General features: G+C 41.4%; 1 protein-coding gene across 1 annotated transcript; it reads left to right on the top strand.

The window, feature by feature from the left end:
• Positions 1–142: 142 nt before the first annotated feature.
• Positions 143–6,392, top strand: CZH9orf40 (chromosome Z C9orf40 homolog). Its single transcript, XM_039567646.1, has 2 exons — positions 143–566; positions 4,581–6,392. The coding sequence occupies exons 1-2, from the start codon at positions 162–164 to the stop codon at positions 4,737–4,739; spliced, it is 564 nt and encodes a 187-aa protein (XP_039423580.1). The 5' UTR covers positions 143–161; the 3' UTR covers positions 4,740–6,392.
• Positions 6,393–21,423: the final 15,031 nt, after the last annotated feature.

The following is a 21,423-nucleotide window of genomic DNA, read 5'->3' as shown; positions in this document are numbered from 1 at the left end:
CCCTTATTGCCGGGCGAGGCTGTGCCCGCTGGGGCTCTTCCCGCTCCATCCCTTATTGCCGGGCGAGGCTGTGCCCGCTGGGGCTCTGCCCGCCCGCTCCTCCCGTCAGGCAGTGCGGCAGGCAGCCCCGCCCCCCGGCGGTGGCGCCGAGAGTGGTGCTCATGCGCGCTTCAGCAAGCGCCCACCGCGCATGCGCGGGGGGGAGGGGACGCGAACCCCGCGGAGCCGCCGGCGCGCGGCCCCTCATGGCCAAGCGGCGCGCGGAGCCCTTAATGTGTCACGTGCCCGTGAAGCGGCTCCTGCGCGAGCCGTCGCTGCCCCGCGCGGGCGAGCGGCGCCCCCGGGCAGAGCCGGCGCGCGCGGGCCCGGCCGCGCCGAAGCGGCCGCTGGAGGAGGCGGAGGCGCCGCCGGGAAAGCGGCTCGGGGCCGGCGGCCCCCGCGCCCAGCCGGGGGACGCGGGCGGCGGGCGGCGGCGGCGCGGCGGGACCGCGGTGCCCCAGGACGCGCCGGCGGCGGAGGGACGCGCGGGCGGCCGGGCCAAGGAGCGGGCCGCCGCTGCCGCCGAGGTAACTGAGCGGGATGGGCCCGGGTCGCTCGTCCGCGGGGAGGGAAGTGACGGGGCGGTGCCAGTAGCGGCTGAAGCGTGTCTGCAGGACGCGGGTGTCCGCCGGGGGTGCTGGCGGGCTTCCGCGGGCCAGGGCGCAGCGCTCTGCCTCCCAGCCCCATCTGCGCCTCCTGGCCGCGGGCCTCTTAAAGGGCCTTTTCTTTTTGTCTTCCTCGAAGCAAGAGAGTATCATCCAGGTTTACCGGTCCCTCCCCCGCTCCGGGCCATGAAATGGATGGGAAACAACCTTTCCACGTTACCTGAGGTTATGCTCAGCTTCATCCCTATCCAGCAGTGCGGTGGAAGCTTGCAGAGGTTATTCTGCTGGCGCCTCTGTTGTGTGAGGGTTGGGCTCACTACAGCGTCAGCTTCCTAAACTAAGTGGTTTGACATTTAATAGCAATTCCAGAGCTGTCCTTTAACCAAAACGTTTAGCGGAGGCGATCAGAGGAACAGCATCAGTGTCGTAGTGATCACAGTATATTGAAACTACTTTCCTGGTTAACTTTGAACAGTACACGTTTTTCTTCCTGGCCTTGACTGCACTTTGCACCGTAGCTCAGGAAACAAAATCTGGTGCTAAGAAAATTTTAATTAAAAAACCAAAGAAAATACCACACAACCAGAAAAAAGCTTGATCAAATTTCACACCTGCTTCGAAGTTTGGTGCATGTTAAACTCACTTTGCCTTCCACCTGGATCTTTTAAGTAAGACCAAAATATTAGATTCAGTGATACGAAGTGACAGAAAGTCTGATCAGGTTAGATGGGCTTTGAACTGCAGTTGTAGACTCCAATTTTGAGAGTTTGAGGCCTTTCATAGTATAACACCCATTTATGATCTGTAAAGAAAACAGTGGCTTTTCTTTTTCAAGCTCTGCCTTTTTGTGTTTTCTTGGTTGATTGGTTGATTAGTGGGTTTTATTGGTGATGGATGGTAAAATTAAGGCAAAAAAATTCACAAAAATTCTATATCCTATGACTATTATACAGCCATTTTAAGCACAAGCATCTCTTTCATTTTCAAAGAGAGAACATGTGTGTTCGCAAGCATAGTAATTAAACAAATTGAACAAACCTCTGCAGAACAGTTTGACACCCATGACAAGTATAATGCTGAACTTTTTACATACTCTTGGTGTTATTTGGCATAATTTTGTAAGCTTTAGCAGCGGTAGGAAGACCACAAGCCCCTTGAATTGCCACACAATAAAGATTAGTTCTTGATGTACGATGTTTTTCTAGGAGAGTATTTTTAACAGGTTGTTTCCGTAAGTACAGTATTGTATAAAGAATGTATTAGTTTTAAAATAAAGCTTGGTTAACACCTCAGGCTAGAGATACTTCTTCCAGTTTTTGTGTGTCCTACCTGTATATTTTAAATCTTTCATAATGATATTTCTGATGATGATTTTTACACCTTTCTGAAAATACAATCCCTAGGTTGGTACTATTCTTTGCTGTTTGTGACTTGTATATTTCAATACATTAATAAGTATGATTAGGATACTGTTAATTTCACACTGTTTTTGTTAAACTTTAAGGCATTATATTACGGTTGGACAGAGAAGAAAGATTATTTTGATTTTATTTCCAAGTACAGTTTTGCAACTAGAGTTGGAAAACAAAATCCCTAAAAATTAAGCAACTTAGTCTATAGAAACTGGGCTTTTGTGTCTCTGATCTTGCTGTTTATTGCCTACCTTGACAGAATTTCTACTCAAAACCTATATGGAAACATACTTAGCTGAAGGTGAATATTTGGTAGTTTATTTTGCCTTTTAGGTACGAATGTTTAGTGTTTGTGCCTGTCTTTTGTACTTGATGCTTTTTTTCATTTTCACACTGAAGTATTGCTGATCTGTAAACTTGAAAACTCTTGAGATTAATTATGCTTGTAGTCTTTAGTCCAAAATTGAGTATGTGTTTATGAACTCTTAGACTCTAATCCTTTTGAAATGAGGGTGCTGTCATTTGCTTTATGCATACAAAGCATCTGGCACAGGACTCTGATTTTGACTGCTTAGCTCTCATTGTGAGCAAAAACTTAACTAAAATGTCAGGGGAGTTCAAATTATGCAGGGGAGAATTTGTAAAACTAATTGACAGTATCTGAAACTCCAGTGCCTGAGATTTTTTTCAAAGAATTTGTTCGCCACTTGCCCTGCACAGTTCTGTGTGAGTGATGCTGCCTAGGCTGAAATACAGACTGGAAAATCATCCCTCCCACACTTGTCAATAGTTGTTAATGCAGTGCAGTACAAAATTGCCAGTTTACAAGAATGGGCAACTACTTTTGGTTTGGCTTTCTTCCAGTTTCAGTATAATCAATCTTTTTTTCCTGTGTCACGGTGTCAGTTAATTGGTTTTGGTCTCAGTTAATGGAACTTTTGTTCTTCGGTATTTTCTGAAGACAGTCTTTGCCAGTGAGGAAATTCACATTAGTAGTATTCTACAGGCAAGGAACCATCTTACTGCTATGAAATGTCTACGCCTTTTGTCCTCTCTTAATTATTAACTATCTAAATTAAATATGCAATTATATAATGTATAATATTAAATTAAAATATTGTTAATTATTTAAATCGTGCAGGGCTTTTGCAGTAGAAGGAGGTTGCTTAGTACAACAGATTGTAGTTCAGGAGAGATCTGTGTGGTAACAAATAGAAGAATGTATTTTTAAATGGGAAGTATGGTGATTTTATGTACTTCTCTCTTTTGGGAACTGGGGGAAGCATAATTTTTCAGTATTTGAGAAGGTGTAGGGATGATACTCACTACTATTTTTTTTTTTTTTACTCTGTTGCAAAACCGACAGGCAAGTCGTTAATTTTTTCAAGAGCCACACTGTAGAGGCCCAGAGAAGTTGATTTTAGTCACACTGTGGATTGTGGTGGTGCCTTCACCCTTCGCACGCTGCAATTTGGTCTCTGAGAAATACTAAAACAATTATACCAGTTTATTTGTTAAAAATACTTCTATTCAGCATCTGTTACAGCTGAGACAGTAAAGTAAAATACTTAAAAATTCAAATTGTATGTTAGGAAAAATGCAAACCCAATATAACATGGAAATGCACTATTTTAGGTTTGTGGCAGCATTCAGTGTTTTTATATACCACAAGAAAACACATGCTCATGACGTAAGCAATGGCTTAGGTCATTCCTCTTCCTAGGTCTATCATGTCCATAGAAAGAGCACAGAGTGGCCACTCTTCGTAACTGTGACACGGCTATAAACAGGCGCTGTGTTTTCTTGTAGACATTTTAAAAAAAATTGTGATGCCGTATTAAATTAGTGGATGAGTACATGTTTCTCCAAGGTTTTTTGAGATACGATCTAGTTAGATAGGTTGGAGCATTGTGCTCATATTGTCAAGATTGTGGGTTTGATCTCCATATGGGCAATTCACTTAAGAGCTGGCCTTGCTGATCCTTGTGGGACCCTTCCAACTCAGATTCTCAGGCTTTCCTCTCTTGAATACAAAATTTGGATACAGAAAAGAAGAAACAGAATGTGGTTTAAACACTATAAAATGGTTTATTTATCCTGGCAGTATCATCCCTCTGAGTTGTTATTAAGTAGCTAAATATATTCTTCTGAATGCCAGTTTCTAAACATGCATGAAATTTGTATATTGTTATGAGAAGAAAAAGCAGGGACCAGATTTTGTATGCAAAGTCCAATAATTGCACAAGTTTTACACTATTTTTCTGTGCAAAAGTTGTAAGTTGAAGAAATCAGTGGAATTAAGGAAGTTATTACGTAATTCTTTGCAAGAATGTTAGGAAAGGTAAAAGTAAACAATGATCTAGTTAAAAATCATAAAATTAAAGTAATTGTTAATATGTAACAGCTGAGTAACTCTTCTTTGTTTCAGTTTCTCATATATAAAAAGTTTCTTTTTATTATTTTCTGCTGCTGGGATACACATTAATGTTTTGTTAACTTTTTGTTTATTTGTCTCTTTTCAAAGCAAGAGGAAGAATTCTGTCAATATAACTCATTTCTGTACTGGAGAGCACCGCTGCCTGCTATTGATTTGTCTGATATTCAGAACCTAGATGAAGAGACTCCATTGGACGCTAAAACTGCTGCAAGGACTGACACCACAGAGACTGAGATGGAAACCTGATCAGTTGTTTCATAGCTGTGCATCTGTTCCCGGGAAACTTGTTTCCATCGAGATTCAAGTTTTGTTCCTTGGGTGAATAATAAGCATGCTTATGCTGTCTTGGAGAAACTGTTGTGGCAGTCTTTAAAAGCAAATTTGAGTTGCCTAAGGGGATAGGATAAACGCTATTGGGTACTTAACAGTCAGCTGCCTGAAGGTGTGCAGTAAGGAGGAGGCTGCAGTGTCTAAACAAGAATACTTGAAAACATGGAGGCAGACTAAAAGACGAATACAGAAAATTAGAACTTGGAGATGCAATTAAAAGAAACAAGTGGATATGTTACATGTCAAAAGGAAATGGAAAGTCATTTTATCTGTCCTGAACAAAAAAAATGTGGTACCTGAAAGTGAAATATTTGACATGTGAATTTATCATAAAGCACACAAACTGTAGTGATTTCTAATGTGTTTTTTTTTCTGTATGATAGCTAAACCAAAAAATAAGAGTCTATCAAAATCAGACAAAACATTCCCTTTTCTATGCAAACCAAAAACCAAGTGTGGCAGAGAAGGGGAAGGAAAAGGGGCTACTTTCTGCCGAAAGCTGCCGCTGTTCTAAAAGGTTTCACATACTCATTGTGAAAAAGATTTTTCACCTTCTCTTTTTCACATTACGCACAACAGTGGGCACCCAGCTTTTATGTTTTTGGTTCATTCTGAAGTTACTGCTGTTCTTAGTCTTTGTGACGTTAGCTGTGAACCAGTTTGATAGCATCTGAATGACACGTTTGGGCAGGTGTGTCAAGAAAAGTTAGTGCAATATAAAAAGACCACACACACTCTTTCAATCTTTACTGAATGAGGTGTAGTTTTTGCAGAGACTGTGAATCTTGCAGAAAGTTTTTGCAGAAGTTCAAATTCAAAAAGTAGTTTTTTGCTGTGAAATACGAACTTAATGTTTGTGATTTGCAATTTATTTACAAACTGAAGTACAATTAGAAAGACGTCTTTAATAATAGGCTGAAGTTGTATGGGAAGATTGTTACATTTTGCAAATGCGATTTGTCTTTAAGGATAGAAAACAATGTATTTTTTCTGTAATCATTATGGAAAAAGGCAACTTTTGAATTTTATTTTTTTCTAATAATGTGTTTGCTAAAGAACAATAAAGTTTCACCTGTGTGTATCTGAAAACTTTGGCACTATTACTATGTGAAGTTCTTGACTTTATTTCATAAGATTGTTGCTTCTATAATGTTGATGTATTAAGTCTTTTTGCTTAAAGTAGTTAGCTTGTCAGCTTTCTTGGTAGATGTTTGGAAACTTTTTCCAGTATTTGTGCTGCATACATATCTGTATTTTTTACTTATTCATTTAGCTTGTTAAGATCTCTGAATACCTACTGAAGAAAGGAGAGGTGGCTTAGTGACTTAAGCAGTTCATGGTGCCTCTTTGGATATCCTCCTACCTTCTGTCAGATTAGCTAGATACATATTTGGACAATAAGTACTTTTCTCAGACAGCTTTAACATTTTGTTTAAGTCCAAATATGCCAACTTGTCTTAAGAGGTACTTTGAAATTTTTTTAAAAAAAACCTCCTTCTCTGTCAAGAAGGCTATAAAACTGGTGTTTCATGTTTACTATCGCCAAAATAAATTAGTGAAAAAAATAGATCTATGAATTTGTTGAGGTGTTTGGATTGGTTATATGATCTAGGGGTTTTTTGACCCTAGATAATACATGTGTTCCTGTATTTGTGAGTTTTGTAATATTTCGCACCATCCAGTGTTCTCAGGATCCAGTATCTTGCATTATTAGCTAGCATCTTTGCAACACATTTCCCTCATTTAAAATCTGCTTGATGCTTCACACACAATAGATAAGGTCCTAGCAGTAGACTGCATTTTATTTTTAAAATCTGTCATTCATGGGACAGAAGATGTTTTTTTATTGTCTTTGAAATACATGTTTTATCTATTCCTTGACAAATAAGTCCTGTACAACAAATTAAGCTTGCAGTGTGTTGTAAGCCATATGTTTACTTCATTTGCAATTGTGCTGCAGGCAAGCACTTTCCTTTGTTCCAGTTGTGGACTCTGTTACAGGCTGGAATGTTATGGCTACTTTTATAGCATTTCCTGAGCTGATTCATTTTTTCCATTCATCTCTTTGCAAATAGAGGTAAATTTAAGAGCCTTGGAAAACTACCTGAAATTACTGTTGAGAGTCTGGGTGATACAAAAGGCTGGGCCAGTAAGGGGGAGTGATGATAGATTACATAAACTTTGCATTAGAGCTGACAAAAGGTATGATAAAAAACTGCATTTCTCAGTGTCCGATGTCTCCAGATGCCATGTGACACTGAACTACCAAATGGCTGGTCTTGACTTCTGACTCCATTTTTCTAGAGACCTTTCATTCAAAAGCTGTATGTAAACTGTATGTAAGCTTAAGATGTTTTAATTTGCATATGCATTAATATCCAGTGAGAAGAAAATGTTCTTTTAAGATAAATGTCATCACACGTCCTGAGACAATTTGGTAGCTATACACTGACTGACAGTTTTAATTTGATATGGTTTTAAATTTCAGGGGAAAAAAATTATTTGTATTTCCTCTAGTTAACTGGGAGTTTGGTATTCTCCAAAATATTTCTCTTTAAAAGGAAAATACAGTGTCCCAAGCTTAAGAACTTGTAAGGGGTAACCACATCTAGACCCCACCCAGGGTGATCAGGTGCTGCATCAGCAAGTAGCACAGTAAGGGTACAGGCATAATCATAAGTCAAATGTGGGAGTAAATATGTTTCAGAGCAGATTTAAACAGCAAAGTAATATGACCAACATTTAGTAAAGTTTTTACATTATTCTAAACTAAAGGCCTGTTTTATGTTGTCTGATTTGTGTTTATTGAAGGCCTGAATTATGTTTATGGTTCCCAAGATAGATAAGGCTCTGGGAGAAGATTAAAGCTCAGTCCAGATCAGGAAAGTGAAGAATGATTATGGAAAACAGGCTGCTCAAGTAAACATGTGTTGGGTAAGTAGACCGTGGTAGAAAGAAAGGGGAAAAAAAAGTGGAAGATAGAAGACAGGTGATCATCAAGTAACTCAGCCTGTGAGTGCATGTATATTTGGCCAGCAGATCAATGACAATATTTTCAGCATTAACTCCGTCTTCAGCACAGCAACATTACAGTAATTTGAATATGGATATCAACAGTAAATGTATTAAGTTTCTCAATGTTTTGACAATTACTGGTTGATTTTGTTTTCCTCTTGGCCAAGAATTTAGTGGATGTTTAAAAATCACACTTGTATGTAGGTACTTGAAAAGTCTACAGAGTCCTTCATGAACAAGATAAAAGTGCAAATGTATATCTTATCAGGTGAAACCAAAGGTAATGATTATCCAGAATTTGCCAGCATGTTGTAACCAGAACAGTAGATTCATTTGGGGAAATACATGTATTCTTTTGTGAAAGCATCTCACAATGACTGTGGTAAGAGGAGCTGGACTGTGCAGACTCTCTGTTTTCTACAACAAAACTTATGCTCAAAGAAGCATTTCATAATAACTAATGTGCCTGGACTGGCTTAATTACTTCCATGCCTACAGTGATAACTTTGACACTCTGGGTGGCAATACACATACACAGTAAGTTACAATGAATCTGGAAAATTGGGTATGCTTTTTTTCCAGACTGCTGCTGAAAATTCAAGCAGTGACATCATGAATGCTAATAATTTCCTTACTGTGATACATAAATAAGGGCAAATCAAGTCACAAGTTCCTGATCATAAGGTGACACTAGGTTTTCAGCATAACTAGAGTGAAAACGTTGTGTCAAGGCATTTTGATTCATCTCTTAATTTTCTCCAAATCTCCTCATCCCCCAAAGAAAAAACAAACCAAAAAGCAAGTAACCAAACCAAATTACCAATTTAATACATGGGATTTTGTTGTCACTGTTTTGTATCACTGTTCCCTTTAGTTAGAACTGGGGAATAAGCTTTACTGGATTGTGTGCTGGATGGAAACCTCAGTCAGTGGCTGAAGGCTACTTAAAGTATATAATGATAATATGAGGAAGAGAAAGGTAAGTGCTAATTCCTAAGAAACTAACTCATGAAGAAGTATTTACATGTTTGTATATAGGTAACTGTTTGAGGTGTATGAAGAAAGTTAGAGAAGGGAGATACTAATTGTCCTATTTCCTTATTAAAACTCTTTCTTCATGCTTTTTGTGTTAGAGAATTTGATGTTGATGTATAGTATATTTTAAGAGTATATTTTAATTACTATTGCATTTGCAAGAAATAGTTGTAGTCAGTAGCAGTTTATTTTTTTAATGTTCTTGGTGAAGTGTTCTTGTATTCATGACTTCTTAGTCTCTTCTAAGGACTTAAAAATTCTTGTCTTAAAGCCATACAGATAATAACTTTTTCGCATACTGAAGGAAAAAATAGTTTTCTTATTAGTGATACGTTACCATTCCCAGGAGAAATGTGAAAGCAGGATGGAGGCAAAGTAAATTTTTGTTTGTAATTTTACTTTGTTTTTAAAAATAATTATGGTGGATGATTGTTTTCCTGCTTTTGTTTTGTCTTATTTTACGAAAATGAACTTTTGAAAGAAGGGATGTGGACTGGCTAAGCATTACATTTTTTTCCACTTTTCTTATATGAATGCTTGCAGTTCATATGTGGATTGGAATATGATGAATTAATTGATTTACCAAGTATGAGATGGAGAAAATGAAACAAAAATAGCATTGTACTATCTGCAGTGAAGTTTAAGCTACAGAAAAGCCTTTCATGCAGAGCTGTGAATGGAAATGAGCTATTCATTGTTCTCTTGCACAGGTGAATTTTGTAACATCCTTCATTTGAGTAGTACACAGATGATCCTCCATCTAAATGGAAACACAGTAAATCTATGCAAAGTGTCAAATACCTGTCTCTGAAGCCTGATATTACATGCTGGATATTTTCTTTTGATGCTTCAGCTTGTAGAGTATTAAAATTGCTTTCAATTTCTTTTAGTTCCTGGAATTTAAGAAAAAACCGCCCTATTTTGTTTCTGATTACATAATTATTATGTAAGAACTGCTTTGGCATAAAGTAACCTACCAAAATCCTTTGTTTTCATGATTGTCAGTTGGAAACTACAAATTTTTTTTAAGCAAATAATCACAAGAGGTCGCATCTGTGTATGCCATAATAGTTTTCCTTCTTTTACCTTTATGAAATTGGAGAAAGCTGTGATTGGAAAGAGGAAAATCTACTTCAGGCAAACCTCTGTATTTCCAGATGTGTAGTGTGTGAATACAGAGACACCAAAGACAGCTTTTAATTGTTGAAATTTAACTCATAACAATAACTCTAATGTATGATTGTGAAATACAGTATGAAAACAAAAATCAGTCTCACTATTTTGATGTGATTTTCCCAAGGATGGAACTGAACTCCTCTCCGAGGCTAGTTAGTTTTTCCTCAGAAAAGAAAAATACTTAAGATGTTTTCATATGAGGAAGGAGTTTAAGAGAATACTACTTAAAATATCACCTATGCTGATTTCTGTGATAATAAAAGCTATAATTTAAAAACACACTATAGCAATTAGCAAACACTTTGGTATAAAAATTATGTAAGGACTAAGATACTGGGTTATAAGAGAAGAATGTTGTTTTATAAATGGGTGATTACTGCAGGGAAAGAACAAATTTCTTTATTTCTTGAATAGAAGTTAAGCTTAAATTTGTTTTGCTTTCCTTTTAGGAAATCTAGGTACCTAAAGGTGAAATTAGAGCAGCAGCAAGAAACAGCCAAGTTAATCAGTTTGACTGTTCATGTTATGGTATATTTCTATTATTTAGTATGGGATAGCTACTCAAAACATGGCCTGAAAGCAGTAATAATCATAACAGTGCTCTGCCTAGCTGACACCAGCATCTCAGTGTTACATGGGACTTTTGCCTGCTGCTTTCAGCAGAGAGTACTGGAAGCTGTGCCCTGCAGGCCAGGTACAGCTTATAGGGTCAATCCATGTGGTCCCCTGCCTCTTCTGCCATGGCATCTCCATCATCCCAATTCTAATTTATGTATAATCCCTGTGAGAAAGATATCAAAAAAACATAGAATGTTAAGGGTTTGGAAGGGTCTTAAAATCATTTTGAAGGGACTTAAAATCTAGTTCCAATCCCTGCTGCTATGGGAAGGGACAGCTCCTACTAGATCAGGTTGCTCAAGGCCTTATCTAACCTGGCCTAGAACACTGCCAGGGTTGGGGCATCTCCAGCTTCCCTGCAGGTCCGTTTCGGATTCTGTGAAGGTTGCTGTGATGTCTCTTCTCCAGGCTGCACAGTCCCAATTTTATCAGCCTGTCTTTGTAGTGGACATGTTCCAGTCCTCTTACCAACCTTCTGGCCCTCCTCTGGACTTGCTCCAACAATTCCATGTCCTTCTTATGTTGGGGACACCAGAACTGTACACAGGGTAGGTGACTCCAGGTGGGGTCTCACAAGAGCAGAGCAGAGGGGTAGAATCACCTCCTTTAATCTGCTTGCCATGCTCCTTTGGATGCAACCTGGAAGCTATTTGGCTTTCTGGGCTGTGAGTGCACACTGCTGGCCCAGTTTTTCATCAACCATCACCCCCAAATCCTTGTGTACAGGGCTGCTCTCAAACACTTCTCTGCCCAGCCTGTGGGTGTGTCTGGGATTGCCCTGAGCAAGGTGTAGGACCTTGCACTTAGGTTTGTTGAACTTTATGGGCTTTGCATTGGCTCGCCGCTCAAGCGTGTCAAGGTCCCCCTGGATGGCATCCCTTCCCTCCAAGCACCACTCAGCTTGGTGTCATTGGCAAACATGCTGAGGGTGCTCTTGATCCCACTGTCCATGTCACCAGTGAAGATGTTGAACAGTGTCAGCCCCTGTAACAACCCCAGCTTGTGTCTAGTATGAAAAAACAGGTGGGAAAGCAAAACAAGTATTTTGAAAATTGTTTTAAAATGAGGATTTGAGATCTCTGGGGTAACATCTGGAGAAAATGTCACTGAGGAACCCATATGCCTGTCATTTGACACAGTCCAGGAAGCTAAGTCAGACAGAATTCTCATCTTCTAGGAGTACTCTGAAAGGTGATACATTTGAAAAATCTGTTAACCACTCTGAGGGATACAAGGAATAAAAGAGCAAACTGAAGAGAGGCAATGTTCTCTGAGACTGTTCCACAAAACCTTCAAGATTGCTTATTCTTATAAGTAGGAATTGTGTTATTGGTCAATAAAGGCTCCCCAGAAACCTGGAAAATTTTGAAGGTGTTAACTGTTTAGCTACACATAGCATCTGAGGAGTCATTGAATGTTGAGGTAAAAGCCACTGAAGTAGGTATCCTTTGATCCTGCATCTTCCTTGTGTTTGTCTTCGCTACACAGGAGGTTGTAGAGGAGGTTGTAGTGAGGTAGATGCTGGGGTTTTGTCCCAAGTAACAAGACAGGACAAGAGGAAATAGCCTCAAGTTGGTGCCAGGGAGGCTTAGGTTGCATATTAGGGTAAGCTTCTTCACTGTAAAGGTTGCCAAGTACTAGGACAGGCTGCTCACAGAAGTGGTAGAGTCACCATCCCTGGAGGTTTTTAAAAGATGTGTAAATGTGGCACTTAATGACATTGTTTAGTGGTGGACTTGGCAATGCTAGGTTAATGGTTGGTTGATCTTAGAGGTCTTTTCCAATCTAAATGATTATATGAATCTATGGTTGTTGCCCTGCAAAAGTACATTTTGGTTCTCTATAACTGTAAAGCATTTATTCACATGAGATAGATGTTACTTACCTTAAAGCTGCCGAACACACTCCTACACCAAGTCCTCTTAGAACGCCTTCACTAATTTTCCTACCAATTTTCTGTTAAGAAAATTGAGTAACAGAGACTAGAGACACCACGTGAAATGTTGTTTCTCCATTCTGGACTGTGATGTCCTGCTGTAGGAAGCAGTGTGCTAGTTTCCATGGGACCATCACTACACGCACAGAAACTATTTGTGGTTGTAACAAGATTAAACCATACCATCACATTTTGTTCTTCGGGTCTATACCAAGGGTACTTCAGAATGTATTCCAGGAGAATTATAGTTGGTTATTTGTGATTGTGACCATCAAGTTGAGAAAATGTACCCCACTACATTCCTGGCAAGTTAGAAACTCTAAACTTGTAAAAACAATTTTTTTCATAGAGTAAGTTTTGTAGACTATCCTATTCACTTCAGATAATTCTTCATACATTCTAAATACAACATCAGAACTGTTTTGAGGGATTTTGAACCATACTCAGATATCAATAACTACTTGTTGCAACCACTGGGTGACGCCCCTGAAAAAGAAGATGGGGCATCCTGTCTGTGTGTAATTCAATATTCAAAATTCTCCTCCTTCTTGCCTCCTGTTGAAGCACATTTATCATGTGAACAAGTAGATGATTGACATTTATTGGTTCTGTCTCGGTTCTGTCATCTTTTAATAAAAAAATAATTCTATTCGTGATGAGGGAAGTAATGTTCTCCTTTGTTGGCAGATCAGTTTCTAGTATCAGTGTGCAGTGGGCAGCAGGAAGGAGGATTTACTGTGATCAGATCTGGAATAATCATTGTATATATGCATACTGTGAACTAAGCAATAAAGCATGACTTAAACTCACTGCAGGAGGTTGCCTTTACACACTGTATGTTGAAGGGGAAGACCAAAGCAGAAAATTCTGTTCTGTTGTAGTTCAGAATCTGCATGGTTAAACAATATTTGTATTTTGTGCTATAATGAACAACATTCTGCCACAAAGCCTTTCCACAGCATGCCAAAACAGATGCTGAAGCAATCATCATCTGATGAGTGCATTCAATATATCTGCTGCTAGCCTTTGGTGTTGGATTGACTTATGAGACTTCTTTTGTGTTGTTAGATAAAGATAAATAAGCCTGAAGGCAGGCTGATTTGTTGATGATGATATGGAATGACAAGAAATCTAGAAGCAGTCTACCAGTTTTATTCCTTTCTCCTCTCTTTGCTTCGTCATCAGTTCTTGAAGGTCTGCTAGGGCACTAAGGCAAAGGTAAAGGTGTGTGTATAGTCTTATGAAACTTGGTATCTTCAGTGTGCTTGGACATGATGAAACAATGAAACTGGGAGTTCCCTCTAAAACAGGTTAGTGCATGAGATGTAAATTAGTTTGGGCTTTTCCATTCCGAAGTCTGTATAAACATCTAGTAGATTCTGCCTGATTAAACACAATGGATGGAAAAAACCCCGAAAACATTTCCAGGTACTTGCTGGATATGAGGTATAATATAACAGATCTTAGAGAACAGAGTGGGTATCTGGATGTTTATGCCTTTGCAGGCCACCCATGGAAACAACAGAAACAAAGCCATTCCTTCTTTGGTAAGTGTTTCTATTAAGCATATTATCCTCCTTTGAATTGCTTTTTGGTCCAGGATTTTTGGACTTTTGAAAACAATGCAAGGTGATTCATGAATTAATGCAGTCATACTTTGACATATATACATTTCACTTCCTTAGGACACAAAAAGCAGGAGGTGTGATGCGCTGTTCCTAATGAGCATCCAAGAACTGAGCTGTCTGCGCTGCTGTTGAGGTGACAGATTAGACACTGGAAATATAGGACTAACAAAAAAGAAGCTTAAAGGATGGACAAACAAGACAGCACTGATCTTAAGGTAAGTCTGTAGAAGTAAGATTGATAAGGAGGAAACATCTCAGCAGTTCTGATTTCTAGAGAAAACAGGATAGAGAGTACATGGGAGCTATGTGGACTTTGAACTACTAAAGTAGCTGTTATAAAACGTACCACATGTGTTTTCATATCAGTGAAGTGCTGAGGAATTGGGTGTGGGAATTTGTAACATAAGTTGGCTTTTCATAATATGGCTTTTCATAGCAGATTTTTAGGGTCTTTGTGCTAGGTAAGAAGTGGCAATACCTGATTTCAGGGAAGGTTGGGAATTTCTTATGTCTGAAAGACTCTTCACATTAGAAATGGCACAAACTTGGAATTAAGAAAATGCTTGCAGTCAGTGGAATATGTACATGTAGGTGTGACCCAGTAAGTTCCAGTGCACCTGCATGTGCTGGGATACTTGGGTTTCAAATTTCTTATGGAGTACAGATTCATATGAAGAGTGGGCGCAGTAACAGTGACTGATACATCCTATTAAAAGAAGATTTTTTTTCGTTTATGAACATTGATGATACTAGCAAATTGAGCCAAAATCTTCTATGCTGACTCAGGATTACTTGAATGAGAAAATTTAATTGACGATAATGAAATATCTTAAAAAAAGGTGTAGCTAGGTAAAGAATGAACCTAGCTACATTCAACACCTGCTAAAATTTTTAGGAGTCCATTCTCTTATTAGAAGCTGTAATGTTTTCTTAAGGCCTACCATGTGGGAAGTGCAATATAAATATCTAAAGACGAAATAGAAGCAATGTAAGAAGAAAACCATGTTTGGCAGGGTGCTGGGAACAGTTTTATTATCATCTCTGTCTTTGAAGTAATAGTTTATGTGAAACCACTGCTAAGTTTGACAGCCAGTATTTCAAAAGGTCCTGAGGCATGCCCAAGGACCAAGCAGGCTGCTCTGTGTTTTGGGGTGCTGCTGAGACTGTGTGTGAACCATCTTCTCCCTGGTACTCACCGAGGCTCTGCTCGGGCTGCTGCACTGGAACAGCGTGGTCTGAAGGCAAGCTTCTCCTGTAGGGAGGAGGTGGAGGAGGAGGAGGAGGAAGGAGAACTGAGCACAATAGAGAAAGATAAGACTTGGCTGAGCAGGAAAATTAGAAATTGAGAGACCACAAAGTGGGAGAAACATCTAGAAAGAGCAAGTGGATAGGAAATAGAGATAACATCCAGAGGCAGATGGACATTGGTCCTCACAGTCAATACAGTGGCCAGAAACCAACAAAATAAAAGAAACAGTAGGCAAGAAGCAGATGAGAGAGCAGAGCTGAGAAATCAAAGAACTGAGACTGGGATTAATTATAGGAAGGGGTAAGTTTGAAATAAGAGGAAATGGAGATTGACTGAAAAGTAAGGTTTGAGAAACAAGTTGAAGAAAATAAAAAAGACTGGAAACAAAATGAAATTCAGGATAAAGAAGAATCGTGTACGCCTGTTTTATTAGTTTATAATAGGTACAACCAGGTGTAATTGTTGCAGGGACTTGGTTTGGGTTGATGGCTGTGGTCCTTGGGACGTTCGAGGGCTCCAGTCCTGCAGGAGACAGTGGTAACTGCTGAGGGGCTGTTGAGGTTCCTTAAGTTTTGTCAGTGAGAAAGAAGTGATACAGAAGGTATGTGAAGATGACTAAGAAGATCAAGAACTTAAGTGTTCAAAAATTTGGGTTTATATCCAAATTTTATCTCTTCATGAAGATTTTAATTAGTACACTGGCACATACTGTTTTCTTATTCATTGGTTGTGTTCATTGTCGTGAGCTGTAACACTGCTACTGTTCCTTTTTACCTTTTGCCTTCAATAATGTCTTGATTACCTATGATTCAAGTCTTCATATTTCACAATCCAAGAGAATTGCTGATTTCCTGTTGGACCCTCTTGTTACTTTTATCCTGAGTGCTGTAGCTTATATCATAAATTTACTTTTAGAGCCCCCTGAAAAAGGAGGCATTAGGAGAGGGTGCTGTGATGCAGGCAAACCAGAGTCAAAAAGCATATGCTGAGTTCGGGATCCTTTGATCCGGTCTCCCGATGTGAGGAAGAGTGTGGCGGGGTGGAAGAAAAGCACCCGGGAGGGGAAGCGTGTGAGCAGAGGTGTGCTCGGCCCGGCCGTCGGGGCTCCCCGGCAGGATGGCAGCCAAGGCAGAGTCGGTGCTCGCCCTCCCCGCACAGGAAAGCGTGGCCCTGGCGGCAGCGTGCGGCTCCCAGAACTGGGCACAGGTAGCACCCGGCTCACCGAGCAGCGCGGGGTAAAGGACGGCGCCCCGCCCGCCCCGCGCGGCCGCCGCGGGACAAGGATCGCGGGGCCGGGGCATGGCGGCGTGGCGGGACCTGCTGCTGCCGCTGGGCTCCGCGTGCCGCGGCCACCGGCGGGGACGCGGCTGGCAGCCCCCGCACCGCGAGCGCGCGGACCCGCAGGTGAGGGCGGCGCGGCCGGGGTGACCCCGCTGTCCCCCAGCACGGGCGGTGCCGTGTCCCTCCACGTCCCTCCGTGCCCCGCCGGGCAGCGGGGGCAGCGGGGGCTGTGACCGACCCTCTCCGTCCTCAGCCGGCCCCGTCTCTGCGGCTCTGGAGGGGGAGCATCGGCGCCGGGCGGCGGCGGTCGGCTCGGACAGAGCGCTCGGCTGTGTCCAGCGGCGCTCCCTGCGCTCGCCGCGCCGCGAGCGGCGTCCGAGCCAACCCGCAAATGGCATCAGGCTCCGTCTGAAAGTCCGGGCGACTTGGGGAGAGCAGATCAGTGTCAGCCGACGGGAAAGAGAAATCCCTGGGCTACCGGGAGCCGTTTTACCAGGGATTTGATGTTCTGGGGCCGGTGCTGTTGAGCCCCCTGTATTTCTGCAGGCGGGGACTTGAGTGGTTTTATACAAATACATAGGTCTGCTTGTATTCTAGTAGCCATAACAGGCTTTTAGCAAAAAAGATTGCCCACACTACCGGCAGGACATAGCATGGCAGTTTCGTGGTAGTGCTATTTCAGATAGCCATGAGGTTAGGTGTAGTGTGTCAGAGAGGTGCCTCCGGCTTTAGTAAATTGTCACTTCTTTTTACTATGATGCTGACTGAATGTGGAGTTTTGTTTTGTTTGTTTGGGTTTTGGATTTTTTTTTTTCTGTTGGTTGGTTTCGGGTTGGTTTGGGTTTTTTTTGTTTTGTTTTCTTTTTGTTTGTTTTGTTTTTTGGTTTTTGGTTTTTTTTAATTTAAAGATGGAACGTTTGTGATTCAGATGTTTGGGGTTTAAGAATAGAGCTCTGCTACTACACATAACGTTTTGAGACTGGACCATATTTCACACAGATCATGCTGTAGCAATGTATCTGCTGTAGCAAAGTATCTTCTGTATCCATTTCTGATATACCTCCTGATAAAAGAAATGTGTTTACAGTGGAATATTCTGTACATGTCTCTTTATGAACATCATTTTCAAAATACATAATATCAGCTTGTAAACAAAGAAAAAAATGAGCTAGTGTTTTAAATTGTGAACACCCAAAGTTAAACCACAAAATTCTGTTACCAGAACATTGGAGGGGCCAATTTTTAGAGATTCATGTATTTTGGACCTTCCAGGGGAACTGTAGTGTTACCTATAAGAATCAGCAGGTACTGTTATGAACCTAAAATGAGTTTAAGGAAACATCATCGTAGGTCTCTTTTCTCTCTCTCTTTTTTTTTCTTTTCCTTTTTTTTTTCTTAATTGAAAGCATTCTCTGAAGTTGTGAAATCAATTTACAGATTTTGTTAAGTTTACCTTATGCCATAACAGCCTTACTTAAAGTAGTAGCAGGCTTATATAGTGGTATTGAAAACAATAAGCAGCAAATAGGTTATTGTATTTGAACCTGTTCCCTTAATTGTTTTGTGGGTTGATAAGGAACAAATGAATCTTTCTTGACTGTTACAAGGTCAGGACACAGAGACCACCCAGTAGTGAATGTGCTGAAGTATGTCATTCCTAGAAGTAACCAGAATCAGGAAGAAAACATGAGAATCATCCAGAACTATACCAGAAAAAGACATTTCTCTTTGAGCTTCACCATCAAATTTTTTTATTTTAATATTGTGGGAACAGGAAGTAGGTAATTGTTACTTGTTACTTCTTTTTCCCTCTGCCCCTTTGTGACCCCCTAGTGAAAGGCAAAATGGCAGGTAGTAGCTTTAGAAGAGCAGAAGGTAGGTGAGTTTAAAATGTCTAGAGTTCATAAAGGAAAATGTAGTTTCAATAAACATGTCTGTCCATGCATACACACGATGATGCAGTGCAGACAGTAGTCCACTCTGGGCTGTGGGGAAATGATTTATGCACCTGGGTTTCAGTTTTCAAAACTGTTTTTATCACCTAAGAGCGTAGGTCCCCCCGGGGCCAGTGAAACTTTGCGTGCATGCTGATTGGCTTTGTGGAGAACCTCATGGGCCTGGGAACTGCAGAGTGTCACTCCTCCATCCTCCCCAGGAGTTCTTGTACGCCTCTGCATAACTACTCTGGGAGGTGCCCCAATAACAGAAAACAGGTGTTAATGGTCATGAAGCCAGAATTGTCCTGGATTAATGGTATTGTCTTTCAAGTGGGATTGCAGTACAGGATAGCATGTCATGGGGAAGCTGCAGCAGTACGAAGGTAAGGTCAGTCCCTTCATGTTGCTGTCAGCACTATGCTGAACGTGACTGGTGTTACGAATACGATAGCACAGACGATGTGGGGCTGCTGTATCCCATCTACAATGTCCTTCAGTGTGGCTACAATCTGGTCTGCAGAAGCTGAATGAAACTGTTCCAAGAGAAAAAGTCTATGTGAACTATTGCATTACTCTTCCTACCTATTTTATTACATAAATAATTCTTTCATCCCTCAATTTGTGGTTCAGATTATCTTAAATTTAGTTTTTACTTAGTAGCACTATGTTACCTGAAAAGGTGTGTCCTCCAGCAAGCTGATCGATAGGTTTTTTTGTGCTCTCCAGGGAGGTGGTACATTCAAGCAGGATAATTCAACTTTTTGAGAATTGCACTAGTGAGTTTGAGACACCTCTGGTGGTACACAGCACAACAAGAAGCTGAGGTTGCCACAGTTTAGCAGGTTTTGATATTCCCTCCATGTTGCTTTCAGACTGGCTCTATCAAATGCTGTGTAAACCTTGCCTGATTCTTGTAATATATAAATTTCATGTAAAATGCATTCTAGGTAAACCCTTGTGATCCACTCTGTATGACTTGAATTACCAGTTCTTTTGCTTTATGTTCTCATCTCTAATGCTTTCCCTCAGTTTTTGAGGTGGTTGTACTTCCGCCTCCCAGCTGAAAGAGGAGAGGCCCCTTTGAGGGGCTGTTTAAGTCTCAAAAAAGGCAGGATGTATTAAGCACTTGTCTTCATCCTTTCCTTAGGATTGCCATTCTTTTGCATCTCTGCTGTAGTGCAGTTGCTGGTACATGCTGTTCTGAGTGGTACAGTACCCTCTGTCCATCATACAGGAACAGAATGAGGCATCTAAAAACAGTTTCTGAGGTTTCTCCTTGTTCTTTTTACCAGGACAGAAGCTGGGTACTGTCATGATGTACTTTGATAAATGCTAGTCGGAGAAAGGGTTTTTTAAAACCCATTGGTGATGTGATATATGTTGTCTGTTTCCAAATCACAAGCCCTTTGGTTGCTAATAAAATTGGTGCTTCTGGTTTTTCATAATTATTAAGTCTTGGAGATGAGAGTGGAGGGAGTAGAGGTCAACCCTCTCCAGTATTATCAGTAATGGGAGGGTCTGCAGAGAAACGGTGTTGGCATAGATACTTGCTTCCCAGCCTTCAGTGGTTTCAGGTATAGTGGTCTGCAACTTGGTAAGCACCATGGCTGCACTTTGGTGTCAGCCCTGTGACGTGAGAAAATTAATGTTTTCACTATAGAAGTGTTTTCCTAGAGACTGTGTAGTGCTAGAGATTGCACATTGGTGACTGGGACTTGGTCATATCTTTGAAGGGTTGGCCTGTTGTGACTGTAGCGCCAGTTTAGGCTGCATTGTTGAGGTCAGGCTGTGGATAGAAATTTTTTACCAGCCTGGCTGGGGTGGGATGATCCCAGGTTTGACCAGTCCTAGTCCTATCAGTCCTATAAACCAGTGCATTTGACTGTTGGTGCAATTTAACCCCCAAGGAGGCATAGCAGAGCTTCTACTTGTACATCCCAAGTGCTTGTGAAATACATCCATCTCTCTCCTGCTGGCCAGCCAGTGTTTCAGAAAGGCTGGGTGGCGGTGCTGTGCAACCTCAGCCCTCACAGTGAGCTCATCCTGCCCATTCTCCTTGCAGCACCGTCCTTGCCCCTGCTCTGGCCCTTGTCTCATCACTTGTGCCAGCACAGCTCAGGAGACCATCCGAACACACATGCAGGCATCTTGGTGAGCAGAGAGCACTGCTGGAAGGCTGGGTGGCATTTGGAGCTGCCCCTTGAGGGAGAGGAGTTGTCATCAGGGTGGAGCAGACAGGAGAGCATGCCTTGGAACATAGCCCAGCCTGCTGGAAGCCCGGAGCCACAGCCCGTCTTTGTGCCAGGAGGGCAGTGCTGATGGCTGCCAAGCCATTCTGTGCATAAAGTGTGACTGCAGCTGCTCCTCGCTGCCTGGCCCCGGGGACACCCAAGCCTTTGGGAGTCCCTTTGGCCACTGTTGCAACCCGCAGTGAATAAACAAGGGGGATAAGTCTGGTGTGGCGGAATATGTCTTGGACATGAGGCTGAAGGTGCAGAAAGACCTGGTGGAGAGCTCAAGAGCGTGTCCAGGTGGTCTCTGGGACAAAGAGCACAAGGTTGTCCTTGCAGTCCACAGTGGCTGCTCCCAGGCCATGGCTGGCTGTTCCTCCAGCTTGTTTGTGGGCCTGTAATGTATGATGGGTTAATGATGTGACTTACATTTAACAGTGAGCCAGCATGGAAAAGGAAAGCTTTTTTATTTGGAAGGTGGTGGGAGGGCAGAC

The sequence above is a fragment of the Corvus cornix genome, chromosome Z (genome assembly GCF_000738735.6).
Source record: "Corvus cornix cornix isolate S_Up_H32 chromosome Z, ASM73873v5, whole genome shotgun sequence".
NCBI lineage: Eukaryota > Metazoa > Chordata > Aves > Passeriformes > Corvidae > Corvus > Corvus cornix.
The sequence above is the reverse complement of the archived record's forward strand: the minus strand, read 5'-3'. Positions and strand labels throughout refer to the sequence as shown.